The 14,070-nt window shown below is 40.6% G+C and overlaps 1 protein-coding gene across 3 annotated transcripts in view; it reads right to left on the bottom strand.

Annotated features, from left to right (window-relative positions):
- The window catches only part of NYAP2 (neuronal tyrosine-phosphorylated phosphoinositide-3-kinase adaptor 2), a 209,251-nt gene that overhangs the window by 25,984 nt on the left and 169,197 nt on the right, over positions 1-14,070 (bottom strand). For all 3 annotated transcript variants that reach the window (XM_070422265.1, XM_070422264.1, XM_070422266.1), the window contains one exon: positions 6,826-6,929. In XM_070422265.1, coding sequence (XP_070278366.1) covers positions 6,826-6,929 — 104 coding nt within the window. The remainder of the gene's footprint in view (positions 1-6,825; positions 6,930-14,070) is intronic.

The raw sequence follows: 14,070 nt of genomic DNA, 5'->3' as shown, positions 1-14,070 counted from the left end.
TGAGTTAAGCTGACAACTCTGATTCTGAGAGAGGGACACAGGTAGGTTTTGGAGACAGCAAAGTCAGATGGAACACACCCTCAAGGTGCATCTGCCCGACCCCAACTCCTGTCTGTCAGTTGGTGTGAGACTTCTTAGAGAACATCCTCATGTGTATTACACCCTGCCTCCTACTCCTAGTGAATAAGCGGCAAGATTATTGGATTGGGGGGGCGGGGGGAGAGGGTTGCAATGAGAACAAGGGGATGGTTTGCTTAATTTCATTCTACTCCGTATTGGCGTGATTGAGAGACTGGGACTATTGCACTTTAAAAAGTGAACGACTATTCTGCCACTTGAATTATACAAAAGTTAACAAGCACACAATGCCAACGAACATGTCAGAACTTCTCAGCCCATACTGTAGTCAGTTGTAGAAAGCGAGCCGAGTTGCTGAATTCTTGGCATGAAAGTGCAAATCAAATAATGGCCACATTTCATTACACTACTGGGTTTGGCTGCTACTTAAGGGTAATAAAATCTTGCTTTCCCTTTAAATAGGGCCTTAAGTAGAGAGAAACCCACAAAGCACAAAAGCCTCACAATTTTATAAAGGAATTGGATGGGACTGTTGAGAGCACACATAGGTAATACTTTTGGCTGGTTGACTGGCTGGTTGGTTGGTTGGTTGGTTGGACACATGCATTATTTCAAAGCAACTCTGCCATCATACGTGGCAATAGATCAGCATAACCACTGGCATTCCCATTTGTAACATGAATTTATTCCATCTGACACAAGGCTAAATCTAATCTCTGTGATAAATATCATTCCTATAACAAATAACTACAATTTCTCTGTAACGTAATCTTTGTGAACATAGCACTTTATTTCACAATGTGCAGTGCAGACAAACCCTTCTCCACCATGATGCTGACACTCATTGTAAACTTTGTGGCATTTTCCACATCCCCCAGGTGGGGTTTTTCATACTGGGAATGCTTGCCAGGTTATTTCTACGTGGAATGAAGGAAAAGGGAGTCATTTGACAATCTATGTGTAGCCTTGAGGTGGGAGCTATGTTGAATCATCAACATATGTGTGACCTTGAGGTGGGAGCTTTTGCTGACTGGCTGTGTGCTCTGTTTCTGCTCACCCTCTTCCCCATTTCCATTATATGTTATAACTCTGGGCATCTAATCAAGCCAGCTGGGTAACGGTCCAAACACATTGCCCTCACTTCAGGTCTGAGAGGAGAACCTGGAACATCACAGGGTCTCAACAACAACAAAACTGTCTGCTCAGCACTTGCATGTGGGGTGGTCGGAAAGGGGCTTCTTGGTCAGGTTAAGTTTATCACTTGGTACCTGCCCCCTCAAACATAGATCCCACTCCTTCCTCTTCCTGGTACTGTTTTCTTCCTCCACCACCAAACCTGAACTTCTGGATGGAAGCATTTGAAAATGTGCAGTATATACAACTGGTCGGATGAAGCCGTGTAATACACTTGTTCTAGCTGTACTGGCTTTAGGGCTGGAATAGAGCACTAGGAACCTTGGCAAAACAAATCATATCATCGATGCTATTAGTAGCCTGAGAATTCTGAAGAGAACGTGCATTTGAAGCTGCTCTATTCCTAATATTTGGCTTTGCTTTTCTACTCGATCTTATGCATTGAAGGTGAAATTAAATAAGAATACACCCTTTAAGGTTACATTATTCAGCCACGTGGACAGACATTGAGGAGATGACATTAGAATTCCTGTATTTATGTTACTTAGTCTCTCCCTTTGTTTGGAGTCTTCCTCCTGCTCTCCAGACCCCTACAAGTTTCGTGTGCAAACATCCTGGCTATCTAGGAAATGAAAGCCCAGAACTCACACTTCAGTGATCTTAGTAGTCTTCTCAAAGCTTCCAGGCAGTGTGACTGATCAATCAAAGCATCTCACTGTTCTAGAGAGATTAAGAACTAAGGAAAGTGGCAAAGTCAGACTGTGTAAGGAAAACACTTTTTCAGGCGTAAAGAGAGAGACATCTACTGAGAGAGTTATCTAGTAAATCAGCAAAAGATCATGAATGTCATACACTGTCTGGGCATTAGACCTGCACCTGTATGCTGGGCCCAGTCCTCGTCACAGAATCCACCTAAGTTCTAACTCTTAGTCTTTCACATGGACTGATCCTTAATCCCTATTTTTTGGATGATTTATCTTCCTTTTTAAAAATGTATCTAGGAAACAATTTTCACATCACATCCAGAAACACACTCTGGACACGTGTTCAGCTACAGACACTCTCATGTGTTCTCTCATTATCCGGGAGAGCTGGCCTGACGCTGGTGTGTGGACAGAGCTACGGGGCCTGCAGGAAGACAGAATTTAATTCTGCTCTGCAGGCAGCCCAGGCAGGTGGGGTTACACCCCAGAGGGTTCATCAAGCTCAGGGGGGTTTTCGGAGCTTGGAGAGCGTTTAGAGAGCTGCCATCGAAAGAAATCAGCGTTTGGAAGGAGCTGGGCTTGTTCACCTGGATAACAGCTTCTCAGTACCCCAAGGGGACCAGCCCGGGTGAGGCCTGCCCTGGGGGGGGGGGGGGGGGGGGGAGGTGCAGAGGCTGCTCTCGCAACACTTAAGGCAACCAGAATAAGAGATAACAGCAAGTTTTAGATTTCTAAAGAGATTTGGGTCTGTCAGACTTGGAAATGTAAGTCCAAAGGAAATTACAGATGGCCTTTTCAACCCTCTCCCCCAAATTAAGGATAACCAGTTTAGAATGATAAGCAAGCCTCAGGGAGTAAATGAAGGGGTTTCAGTTCAAGACTAGGTCACTTTTAGCTCTGTGGTTCCTTGATTGGACATGGGGAGCTGTTATTTAAAAAGGTAAAGTGTTTGTGCGTGAGTGTGAAAGTGAGCTAGTATGCATGTGTGTGTGTGTGTAAGTGAGAGTTGTGTATATGAGTGTCCATAAGTGTGCTGTGAGTGTGTGTATGTGGGTGTGTGTGTGCACATGTCAGATGATGTGGCTCTCATCTCCTTCCTTCCCAGAAAAGCCAATGCAAACAATTCCTGGAAACATTTCTCCCGGAGAGCTAGCACTTCTGTTTAGACTTACACCCTGGCTGCTCCATTCTTGAAGGAAAGCTTGGCTTTCATAAGGCCGAATGCATTAGCTGCCAGTCCCTCACCTGCTGCAGGGAGACCATAGATGGTGCCACCCCCACTGGGATGGGAGTCACTGTAGAGGTAGGCTTTTCTCAGCCAGAGATAGTGGAATCACAGGACCATCACCTGCTATCTATATAAGCACACACACCTCTTTCTTTACTACAGAAGAAAAAAAGGAGAAAGTGACATGCTCCAAGTTCAATACATGACTTCTATACAGTGTTGTTTCTATAACCAAGAAAAGCAAATAGCTTTCTTGCATCAGGCCCAGAAATTCAGTCTAATTTCCAAAGACCTGCATTATAACAAATACCCAAATAGGCAGCTGCATTGCAGTAAAATTCCAAGGAAATGTCACTTTCCCCTAATTGCCTGTGTCTCTGTTATTTGTTCAGACATGAAGGAATAGGGAGAAAAATCTGCTCCCATCTCTCTGAGTTTCAGAGAGTGCTGCAGGTTGTGGAGCAATCTCTAATTGCGTTAGAACTTGTACTTCTTTCCTGAGCTGCTCATTTTCTCTTACAGATTATGAAGTTCTGGTCAGATGAGATTATAGATTTCTACAAATTTTGTGTCTGCTGTAGTGACCAGAAGCCAGAACAGATTGCAAAGGTTAGCAAACGTTACCTTCACCTTTGTTTATACACAAATGGCTATGGCCTGACACTATGAATCCCAGCACCCCGCCCCCCTGCCCTCCCCCACCCTTGGTCAGTCAGTAACAACTGCCTCTAGGTTCTTTGGGGAGGGCAGCGATTATTGGCCTGGGCGCCTGGGGTGAGCGTCAGTTGCCTTTGGCCACCTGTGCACCTCTGCTGGAGCATGTCAGGCACTTCTGCTTATTCCTCCTGCAAAGCTTCTTAGCAAGGAGAGATAAGTGAAAAACTCGAACTGAAAAGAGATAAGAGGTGAACAATCTGAAAGGAAACAGAGTCCCTTCTCTGTAATCAGTCATAATGTGGCCAAATGGCTTGGCTTCCCTAAAGCCCGATGCTTCATTAGTTAGCACCACTGGAATTATTTAGGGGTCAGCGATGGCTTTTGCTTTCAATAGGTCATGGAGTTTTCCAATAATTAACTAGTAATAAGTCTATTAACCTGATAGTAAGCATCCTGAGTTTTAATATTTACTGGGAATCCTAGCATTGGAAAACCTGCTTAAAAAGTGACAAGGGTGATTGCTTGCTTGTTGGATAACACTAGGTGTCCCATATTCTGGTTGGTATAGGAATAGTCACTCTTAGAATCAACATGTTTACGTATCTTTCACCATTGCCTTGGGTTCCTGAGGAAAGGGCGGTGCCACCCTGGTGGTAATTTAAAGAGACATCTCAGATAAAAGCATGAGTTGGGTGAGAAGAGGTTCATCAGTAAGTCGCCATTGACCCTAGTTCAATGAGAAGTCATGGGAATGCAGAGCAAGGTTCTTCTGGCCATGCTGACCCCTTTAGCTCCAGGACACAGGGCTAGGTGAATAGTGCAACCCTCACAAGCCACAGAAGAGAGACTCAGAGTCCAGTCTGCTACTTCAGAACCCTGACAGCCTATCTACAGTATGACTGTGGGCCAGCATTTCTGCTGTTCAGAGAGGAAAATCACCGCTTACAAGCAACGTGAGGAGTTTTCCCATGTTGCTATAATTTGAAAAATGAAGAACATTCCACCAGGCAAGGGAAGAGTTGATAATGTAGAGGCACAAAGATTGTATCTTTTTTCTGTTCTGGAAGTTTAAGCCTTTGTAGCCTGCTTTCATTGAGAGTTAAAGGGGCACAAGGGTAATGAGAGGTACACATATGTGGACAATTACTTGTATAATGCAATCCTCTGCCAGCTAGTAAAAGTTCTATCCTTTTTGTAATTCAATTTTTTAAACACTAAAAATTGGTAAATATGATATTTTTAGAATATTTTAGTCAAATAAGTTGGTAGTTTATCTTAGTGAAGTTAATTGTGCTATTTGTTTATTAATTCAATAGAGGCCTGGGGCACAAATTTGTGCATGGGTGGAATCCAGCCAGCCTGCCCCAATGGGGGCCCATCAGGCCAGGCTAGCTGAGGGGAGGGGCCATGGGTGGTTGGCCGGCCAGCCCTGCCCCTGATCGGGGTGTTGAGGACCGATCCGGGGCCAGATCAGGCTGGTTGGCTGTTGCAGTGCATGTCATAGCCACCAGTTGTCCTGGTCATTCTGGTCATTCCACCGTCTGGTCACTGGGCTTTGTATATATATAGATTGTCTTATTGTTTCTACTTCTTTTATACCCAACAAATGTTTGAGCCAGAAACATTTAGTTATGAAGACATTTAACATTTTAAATTAATATGCAAGGAATTGTAGGTGACACTTGAGATGCCCCTGAGAGAAGCTTCTTGTTTCTGTGTTGGTAGATGTCTCATATATTCATAAACCAAATCCTATGCATATTTAAGCCAGACCAAATTACTAAAAAGCTCCATTTCTCCCATTAGAAAAAAATGCAAACGTTTTGCTTATGTTTTAAAAATAGCTTGACATTTTAAATAATTGATGAATATGCAATTTGATCCTCATTAATGGACAGTTCCTATAGAGGTATCCTCCCTAGTTTTATAATTTACTATTTCAGGAGAGTTTTATGAATGCACAGATAAAAACTGGGGAGCAGAGAGATACCACTCAGGGTGACAATATCCTATTTAGGACCAATAACAACTAAAGGTCAAAAAATTAACTCAAGTTATTTGAATTCCTATGACATGAGTTACAGATAGCAACATGTAGTAATTTTTCCCCATAATAAATTCCCCATACACAATGATATACCCAAATGAATATCAGAGCAACATATTGTATTGTGAAGGATTAAATGATATTTCAGCTCATGTCTTTATTTTTTGTCTCTTTTCCTCAGGTGATAATAGAGATCTCATTTACCATGCATGAATACTTATATCCTTTTCTGAGAACATTTCTGATATTATTGGTATAAGAGAAAAATGTCATTTATTTAAAGATTGCCTTATCAATCTATAGGTTTTGGTAAATACCTAGAATACCTGGTCAGTCAATTTGTCTTTATGGCCTACGAAAGAAGACTAGCTGCCATGTTCAGTCCAAATCAGTTGGTATATGAATATTCATAAGGACATCAATAGTCACAGTGTCTTACAATCATGCTCCAAGCTAAATAAAAATAAAAGCAAAATGGCCACAAATATTACAGTATAATAGGATAAGTGCTAAAAGATATGTACAAATTCATTCACAACATCTGTGAAAGTGTCATAGACAAAACATTCAAAAGGAAATCTACATAAAACAAAGTAGATAAATTTATCAAATGTTGATAAATTTCCAGAGACAGTATAAAAGTACACAAAATATGGAAGAGAGAAAGAATTTTTAAAGAGAACCACTAAGGCAATACAGATAGTACAGGTTTACTACATTTATGTTACAGAACGATGGAAACCAGAGACACAAACGATTTGGTAACAACAAAGGGAGTTTCACCCATCGCAGGAAAGAGAGACTCTTGTTCGGATGAGAACACAGACTGCCACACTCCTCCCCCCAGACCCATCCACACAGAGAAAAATAAAAGCAATGCAAACGTCGTCTACAGCAACACAGGACAGACAGAGGTGGAAGCGTTTGGCATGTTGCACCACAGGAAGTCAATCACGATTGGCTAACGATGATGGTACCTGGCTCTGTTGCAGGTCACTGGCTTGCCTGAGAGGAGTCACTGACGGAGGGGGCACACCTGATGTGGAAGCAGACCGGCCTAGTTTGCAGCTTACTTTCGGTTCTGTGGACAAAGGGGAAAGAAAGACCAACTGTTAGTAGCGCAGCGTGGGCAGTGATGACAGTGCTTGCAGACTCCCGTTTTGTGTTGCTAAGGATTCTTTCAATGCACCAAATACTTCCTTCCGGTGTTTGCTAATCACTGGCAGGTGAGCAGTGTCCTAACAGTTGACTCTAAAACAGAGGCTTGATTTGAAGTTGAGCTCCTGAGCGTGAAGAGCAAATCACGAAGTGAAGCCCAAGGCCTCATTCCCTTGCACATTTTACCCCAATTATGGTCAGTTTATATAGAGTGATGACTGGAGCAACAACACCTCATTAGGGGGAAAAGCGAGCGGCATGACGATTTTGGGTGCTTTATTTTCACTTTGGTCCATAGGGCTCCTAGCTCCTAAAATGCCTTTTCACCCTCTCCAAAATTTATCCTCCCTTTCTCCCCTCCTTTCTTCCTGCTCTTTCATTGTTTCTTTGTCTTTCTGATTTTGAAGTCTATATCACTGTGCTTGTGTTGACTACTTCCATCATGTCTTCAATGTAACATTTCTCTGACTTATCTCAATTTGTTTTAAATTTTATAACCATGTTCTAAGACTTTTCCACTCTTTCAGAATAATAGCATTTTTCAAAATTAAAAGCATTGCCCTAACTTTTCCTTTATTTAAGAAGCACAAATGAGCTGCCTAGACAATTGAGAGGAGACTTTGAAGATTAGAATTTGGGGTGGAAAGAGTTCTCTTTACCCAAGAAACAGAATTTATAGTAAACAGAGACTGTTGAGTTTCAGATCTACCAGAGGATATTTGATAAAGGAGAAGAAAAGAGGGCATAAAAAATTGACATCTCTTCTTTCATTACAAACTTTTATATTAACTTTGGAGTGCCTGGTATAGTCCAGCTTCTGTTTGAACTGCACTTAAATTGTCTTTAATCCCAAAGATACTCTTTGGAATTACAGAGTTAGCTATAAATGCTCCCAATTTATAAATTAGAAACCTGAGTGTTTCATCTGTTGGTCAGTGGACTTATAACTCTCTCTAAGGTGGGGAGGAGATCTAATGTGGAGAGACCCCACATTAGAGGCTATCGGCTTACAGTCTGGGAAAGGGCTAAGCCTGAATCCCTCATTAGGTAGTCAACCACTCATTCTTCAAACCACAAGCATTCCTTGAGCCCCTCTGGGAAACAGGACCCCATGTCTACAGAAGAAATGAGCGCAGAAACAGCTGTGATAGGGAAGCAGCGGAAGGAATTTCAAGCTCTAGACTTTAATGAGAATCATCATTTTCTGGGGGGAAAAAAGAATAAAGGGAGCCTATTGCTTTAAGGAAGACAATTGACAATAGTTGTTGACAATGATACATTTGAGCTTTTAAGTAAAATTAAAATTTTGAAAAACTTGCACCTACCATTGTGTGCTTGACAACATCCTAACACTTAAAAGATGTTTCTTATGAGATCAGTGGTGATATTAGTAAGTGTGCTGTATTGATTTTTATAACAGAATGTGTCAACATATGGAAGAGTTGCATGAGTTAGTGAACCAATATTTTCTAAAAGCATGACGTTATAAATCATGTAGGGGTAAATGTCCATTTAAAGTTCAAGATAGACCGACAGATTTTAATGTAACAGAACATGATGAGTTTATTGATGTGTAACTAACTTCTATGAAGCTGATATTTGTTGACTTTTAGAAGAGTATTAAAGAACACCTACAATTATATGATATGCTTATTAAAATATTTCTTCCTTTTCAACTACCTATATGTATGAGGCCAGATTTCCTTCATATATTTAAATAAAAGCAACATATCACAACAGATTGAATCCAAAGCAGATATGAGAATCTATGTTCCATTGAATTAGACATTAGATGTGCAAAAATGTAAAACAATGTCAACCTGCTCCTCACCATTTCTTATAGTTTTGAAAAATATAGTTTTATGAAAGGTGTTATTTATGTTAATATATAATGGTTTTATTTTTAATGAATAATTTTTTCATTCTCAAGTTTAATATGATAAATATTAAGGAAAGCTTTTTTGCATTCTTAATACTTTTTAAGAACATAATGGATCCTAAGACTGAAGAGTTTGTGGACTGTTTATGTGTATTGTCTCTGAGTCCCCAATAGTTCTCTTTTAAGAGGTGTAACATTTAATACAGTTAATTTTCCAATGAAGTGTTTTTGTTTTTGTTTTAATTTGAAACAGGGAAATACTATGTTAAAAACTCCAAGGAATTTGGGAACCGCCAGTTGGGAAATTTTCTCCTAGAAAAACCTCTATGGCAATGTCCAAAAAAAGCTATTACCTGCCTAAGACCTGAGGGAAGCCAAGCAAATTCTCAAGGAACTTTTTCAACATTTATAATAAAAAGCAAGCTTCAAGGTTCATTCATTGATCCTTTTTTAAAATATATTTTTATTGATTTCAGAGAAGAAGGGAGAAGAAGAGAGAGAGAAACATCAATGATGAGAGAATCATTGATCAGCTGCCTTCTGCTTCCCCCCTACTGGAGATTGAGCCCGCAACCTGGGCATCTGTCCTGACCAGGAATCAAACCGGTGACCTCTTGGTTCCTGAGTTGATGCTCAACCATTGAGCCACACCTGGCTGGGCTATTGATTCTTTGATGTTCATAAATGAAATGTGTTGTAGTAGTGAAATGACCTCAAAAATCCTCGTAATCTTATATAATAAAAGACTAATATGCAAATCGACCAGTTGCTATGACATGCACTGACCACCAGGGACAGACGTTCAATGCAGGAGCTGCCCCCTGGTAGTCAGTGCACTCCCACAGGGGGAGCTCCATTCAACCAGAAGCCAGGCTCATGACTGGTGAGCACAGCGGTGGTGGCAGGAGCCTCTCCCGCCTCCATGGCAGCATTAAGGATGTCTGGCTGCTGGTTTAGGCCCACTCCCTGCAGGACTAAGCCATCAGTCGGACATTATCTGAGGGCTCCCGGAGTGTGAGAGGGTGTAGGCCGGGCTGAGGGACCCCCCCCCCCCCCCCCCGACCACCACCACTGAGTGCACGAATTTTGTGCACTGGGCCTCTAGCTAATCATAAGATTACTGCTTTACTCTTCCTTTCTGGTCTGCTTTTTATGTTTTAACTTTGTAACAATGTCAATAAGATCTTTCATAGCTCAAGTTTGCTGTTTGCTAAAATATTCTAAAATTGTCAGCAAAGTTTTGGTCGTAAATGTTTTAAAAATAAAACAAAAATTTATTTTAAAATAAAATTCAGGAGGAGTAATAGCCATCTTTCATTTTTGCCTGTCCAGAATCCTTTTACCCTTTTTCTGGAATAGCAGTTGAATTTCCTTTGGAGAGCAATACCACTAGGATTCTTAGTTCTTGTGGTTCCACATTAGGAGCTGCCCCCAACACTAGCTCCAGAAGTGGCCCTGTGACTGAGATTTGTGCAATCATTCCATCTCCTTGGCCTCACTGATTGGTTCAGGAATGGACATGTGACCCAAGTCAGTCAATGAGAGCTGCCTTCATACTTTTTCTGGAGCTTTTCATGAGAGCTACTAAATTCATATCTTATCAGCTGAATGACAATGGACAAATTGCTGGATCTCTTTAAGGTTCAGTTTGCTCACAGATAAAATGGGAGAAGTAAAGGTTACCTACTTCATGAAATTATTGTAAAAATTAAATAAGATAATAAGTGTAAAGATGTTACCTCATGTAATAAGTGACCACCATGTAATAAGGTCTCAAGAAATGTTTGCTGCTTTTATTATTTAAAGGCCCCTTTGATCTTTCAGCTCCTCTGCTTATAATATAACAGTCTACACTGCTTTCTCTCAGCTGACACAGGCAACCTCATCGACAGTCTCGCCCCTGCCACACAGCATCCTCCCCGCCCCTCCTCTACTAAACTGTGTGTTCTGTGAGGTTAGGCATCCTGTCTATCTCATTCCTTCCCATGAGTGACATGATAACTGATTCCTGAGGACTTGAAGTATTTATTGAATGAATTATTTTAAACAGTAGTTTAAAGACAAAAGCCATTGTAAAAGAAGATAAATTATTTGTACATTTCTTAGTAATATAAAGAAATTTCCCTCATTTCTTCACCTTTCCCATGTTTCCAATACAAAGACAAAAATACATTCACCAGTCTTCAATTGAATTTAACAACAAAATCAGGGAGGGGAAATTGCAGTGCCTGTTATGGACAGTAGATGGCAGTGCAAATATTAATTGATATGTAGTCTGGTCATCCCATAGAGCTTCCCAGAACTAGTCTCTGTAACAGGACAGAATAAGTCAGAAAAAACCTCCTTTTTTTGTAATGTCTTCAATGGCTTTTCACAGAAAAAGAAAGGGCATTCTTTGTGACTATAAGGCCTTTCCAAAGAAAGCCAACTTCTGCCAACTGGGAGCAATGTCAGGGTGAACTCCTCTGAGAGAGGGCAGAGGGTGGGGCCATGTTCCCTGCAGTGGAAGACTGGAGGAGCTGGCAGAACAGTCAAAACTCATGCCAACGTGTTGTCAGGTTTTCAAACAGGACTGAGATTGAGAGCCTAGTAAGGTGAAGGCACCTTCTGCATTATCTAAATTTGTATGCTTGGTTAATTATTTTTCCCCAGTAGAATCAGAGAATAGTTGAAAATTCAGAATTTCTCTAATACGAATGAAATTAGTGTCAAGTTGTATTTTTTCCAGTAGTTTTCAGGGTATCTTGTAATATACAATGTCATGATGTAGGCATATGTTTAATAGAAATCAAATTTAAAGGAATATATATATATATATATATATATATATATATATATATACATATATTTTATACATACTGTAGTATATAATAATAATTTAGCTGACTTTGCAAATCCAATCATATAAGACCTTAACCTAAAACCTATAAGTAGTTTCATATGTATATGCACACAAACACACACACACACAAACACAAATACACACACATCAGTTACTATCACCAAATTCCTTGACTCCAGACATCTCCCATTATGTTGACCATTTTGCTAATAACATAAAGTGGGATAAGAATATACATCGTTTAGAGAAAAGCCTACAACTACTGGACCACCGAGTTCAACCCTATCTCAGTGAATTAGGGGCAACAATGGCTCTGGAGTTGAGATTAAGTGCCTCCATGGGCAGGTAGGTATAAGCTCCTGAGGGCAGAGGTCATCTGTCATCCCCTCATCTGTTCAATCAGTTGTCTTCACAGGTTTGCTGAATGAGTAATCAACTGAACCAAAGAACAGCAAGCATCTACAATATTGCTATGTTTTAGGAAAAAAACACCACATGGGTAACATGCTTGCTCAGGTGCTTGAAATGGACTTTTAGATCTGTCAGATAATCAGTCAGAAACATCTCTTAGGTACAGAAACAGAGAAATTTCATGACTAGAGAGTGGAGAAACACTTCTTCTTTGAATTTATAAGGAAGGTTATGTGGGACAGCATGTATTCATAATTCTGTTTCCCTGGGTTTAGGATGGTAATATATTAACTGACTTTTATAAATCTGGTCCCTGAATTTAAAATCCCAGGAATTCAAAGTATAGTTAAAATATGGGTAGAGAACTATGCTATGGATCAGAAACCCCAAGTCCATTTCTTGATCTGTCTACTACTTTTACCAATGAGTTTGGATAATTTATTGGATTCTTCTGGAGCTGAGTTTTGGTGACCTAAATAATCAGTTCATAACACCAGCCCACAGATATACAGGCTTTTGTGAAGATAAAATGAGATAGCACTTATAAAAGTATTTTAAAAGTGAACAGATGGCATCTAAATATAAGACATTATTTTAAACTAGTAACCCAGCGCACAAAATCACGTGAGACCCAGACCCGTGGAAAATTACGCAAGACCCGGGACCCCCATGTCCCAGCATGCTGCAGGACCCAGAGTCAAGACCCCGTCCACCCACACATGCTTCACCGCACATGCAGCCCCATCTACTCGCATGCGCCTCACCACACACGCAATCTCCTGGGGACTGGTCTTTGGTCGTTTATGGCATTACAACCACTGGGTTTTTATTATATAGATGGGTCCTAGATGATTTACAAAGGTGAAACATTTAAATTCCATAATTCAGATTAAATGTCATTTGCCATCATCTTAGAGCAAATTTTGTAATTATATCAGGTTCTGTTTTCCTTAAATGTGTGCATTTAACTGTTAACTTCAACACAGTGGACCTTAGATGCCATCAGAAAACAATGTGATTCTCCTCTTCCCCAAAGTGGCCACAGGTGACCTCTGAAAATGATTCACTATTCACTAGACCCAGAAAACCCCACAAAATCATGCAAATCAAGAAGCCCAAATCTCCGCATTCCCTTTAAGAACACTCGTAAAACTGCCCAGGCCATTAAGGGTGTGCATATTCTAAAAGCCACCAAGTATCTGAAGGACATCCCTTTAAAGAAGCAGTGTGTGCCATTCTGTCGTTCCAATGGTGGAGTTGGTAGGTGCGCCCAGGCAAAACAGTGGAGCTGGACACAGGGTCAGTGGCCCAAAAAGAGTGCTGAATTTTTGCTGCACATGCTTAAAAATGCTGAGAGCAATGCTGAACTTAAGAGTTTAGATGTAGACTCTCTGGTCACTGAGGGCATTCAGGTGAACAAAGCTCCCAAGATGTGGTGTAGAGTCTACAGAGCTCATGGGCGGATTAACCCATACATGAGCTCTCCCTGCCACATTGACATGATCCTTACTGAAAGGGAGCAGATTGTTCCTAAACCAGAGAGGAGGTTGCACAGAAGAAAAAGATACCTCAAAAGAAACTGAAGAGACAAAAACTTATGGCCCGGGAGTAAATTCAGCATAAAATAAATCTAAATAAAAGCAAAAAACAAACAAACAAAAACCCAAAAAACAATGTAATTCTTATCTCCCCCACAAACCAGTTCCAAAGTCTCTGTAAAATCTGGTCTCTAGCCTTTGAGCACCCATGTTCCCAGGCTACAGGCTAGAGATGCGAGTTCAGTTAAGGACAGCAAAACTCATTTTGATCACTTCCTTTGCAAGTTCTGCTTCTGTGGTCTCGCCTTTTGCTTTGGAATGGGAGAGTAATTACCTTCTATTATTTTGTAACTGACTTTTATAAACAAACACTTTTTTATTTATATTGGCTAAC

This window comes from Myotis yumanensis, unplaced genomic scaffold (genome assembly GCF_028538775.1).
Source record: "Myotis yumanensis isolate MYYU_CA2020_CCGP unplaced genomic scaffold, mMyoYum1.0.hap1 SCAF_8, whole genome shotgun sequence".
Classification (NCBI taxonomy): domain Eukaryota; kingdom Metazoa; phylum Chordata; class Mammalia; order Chiroptera; family Vespertilionidae; genus Myotis; species Myotis yumanensis.
This window is presented reverse-complemented; position numbering and strand designations above follow the sequence as displayed.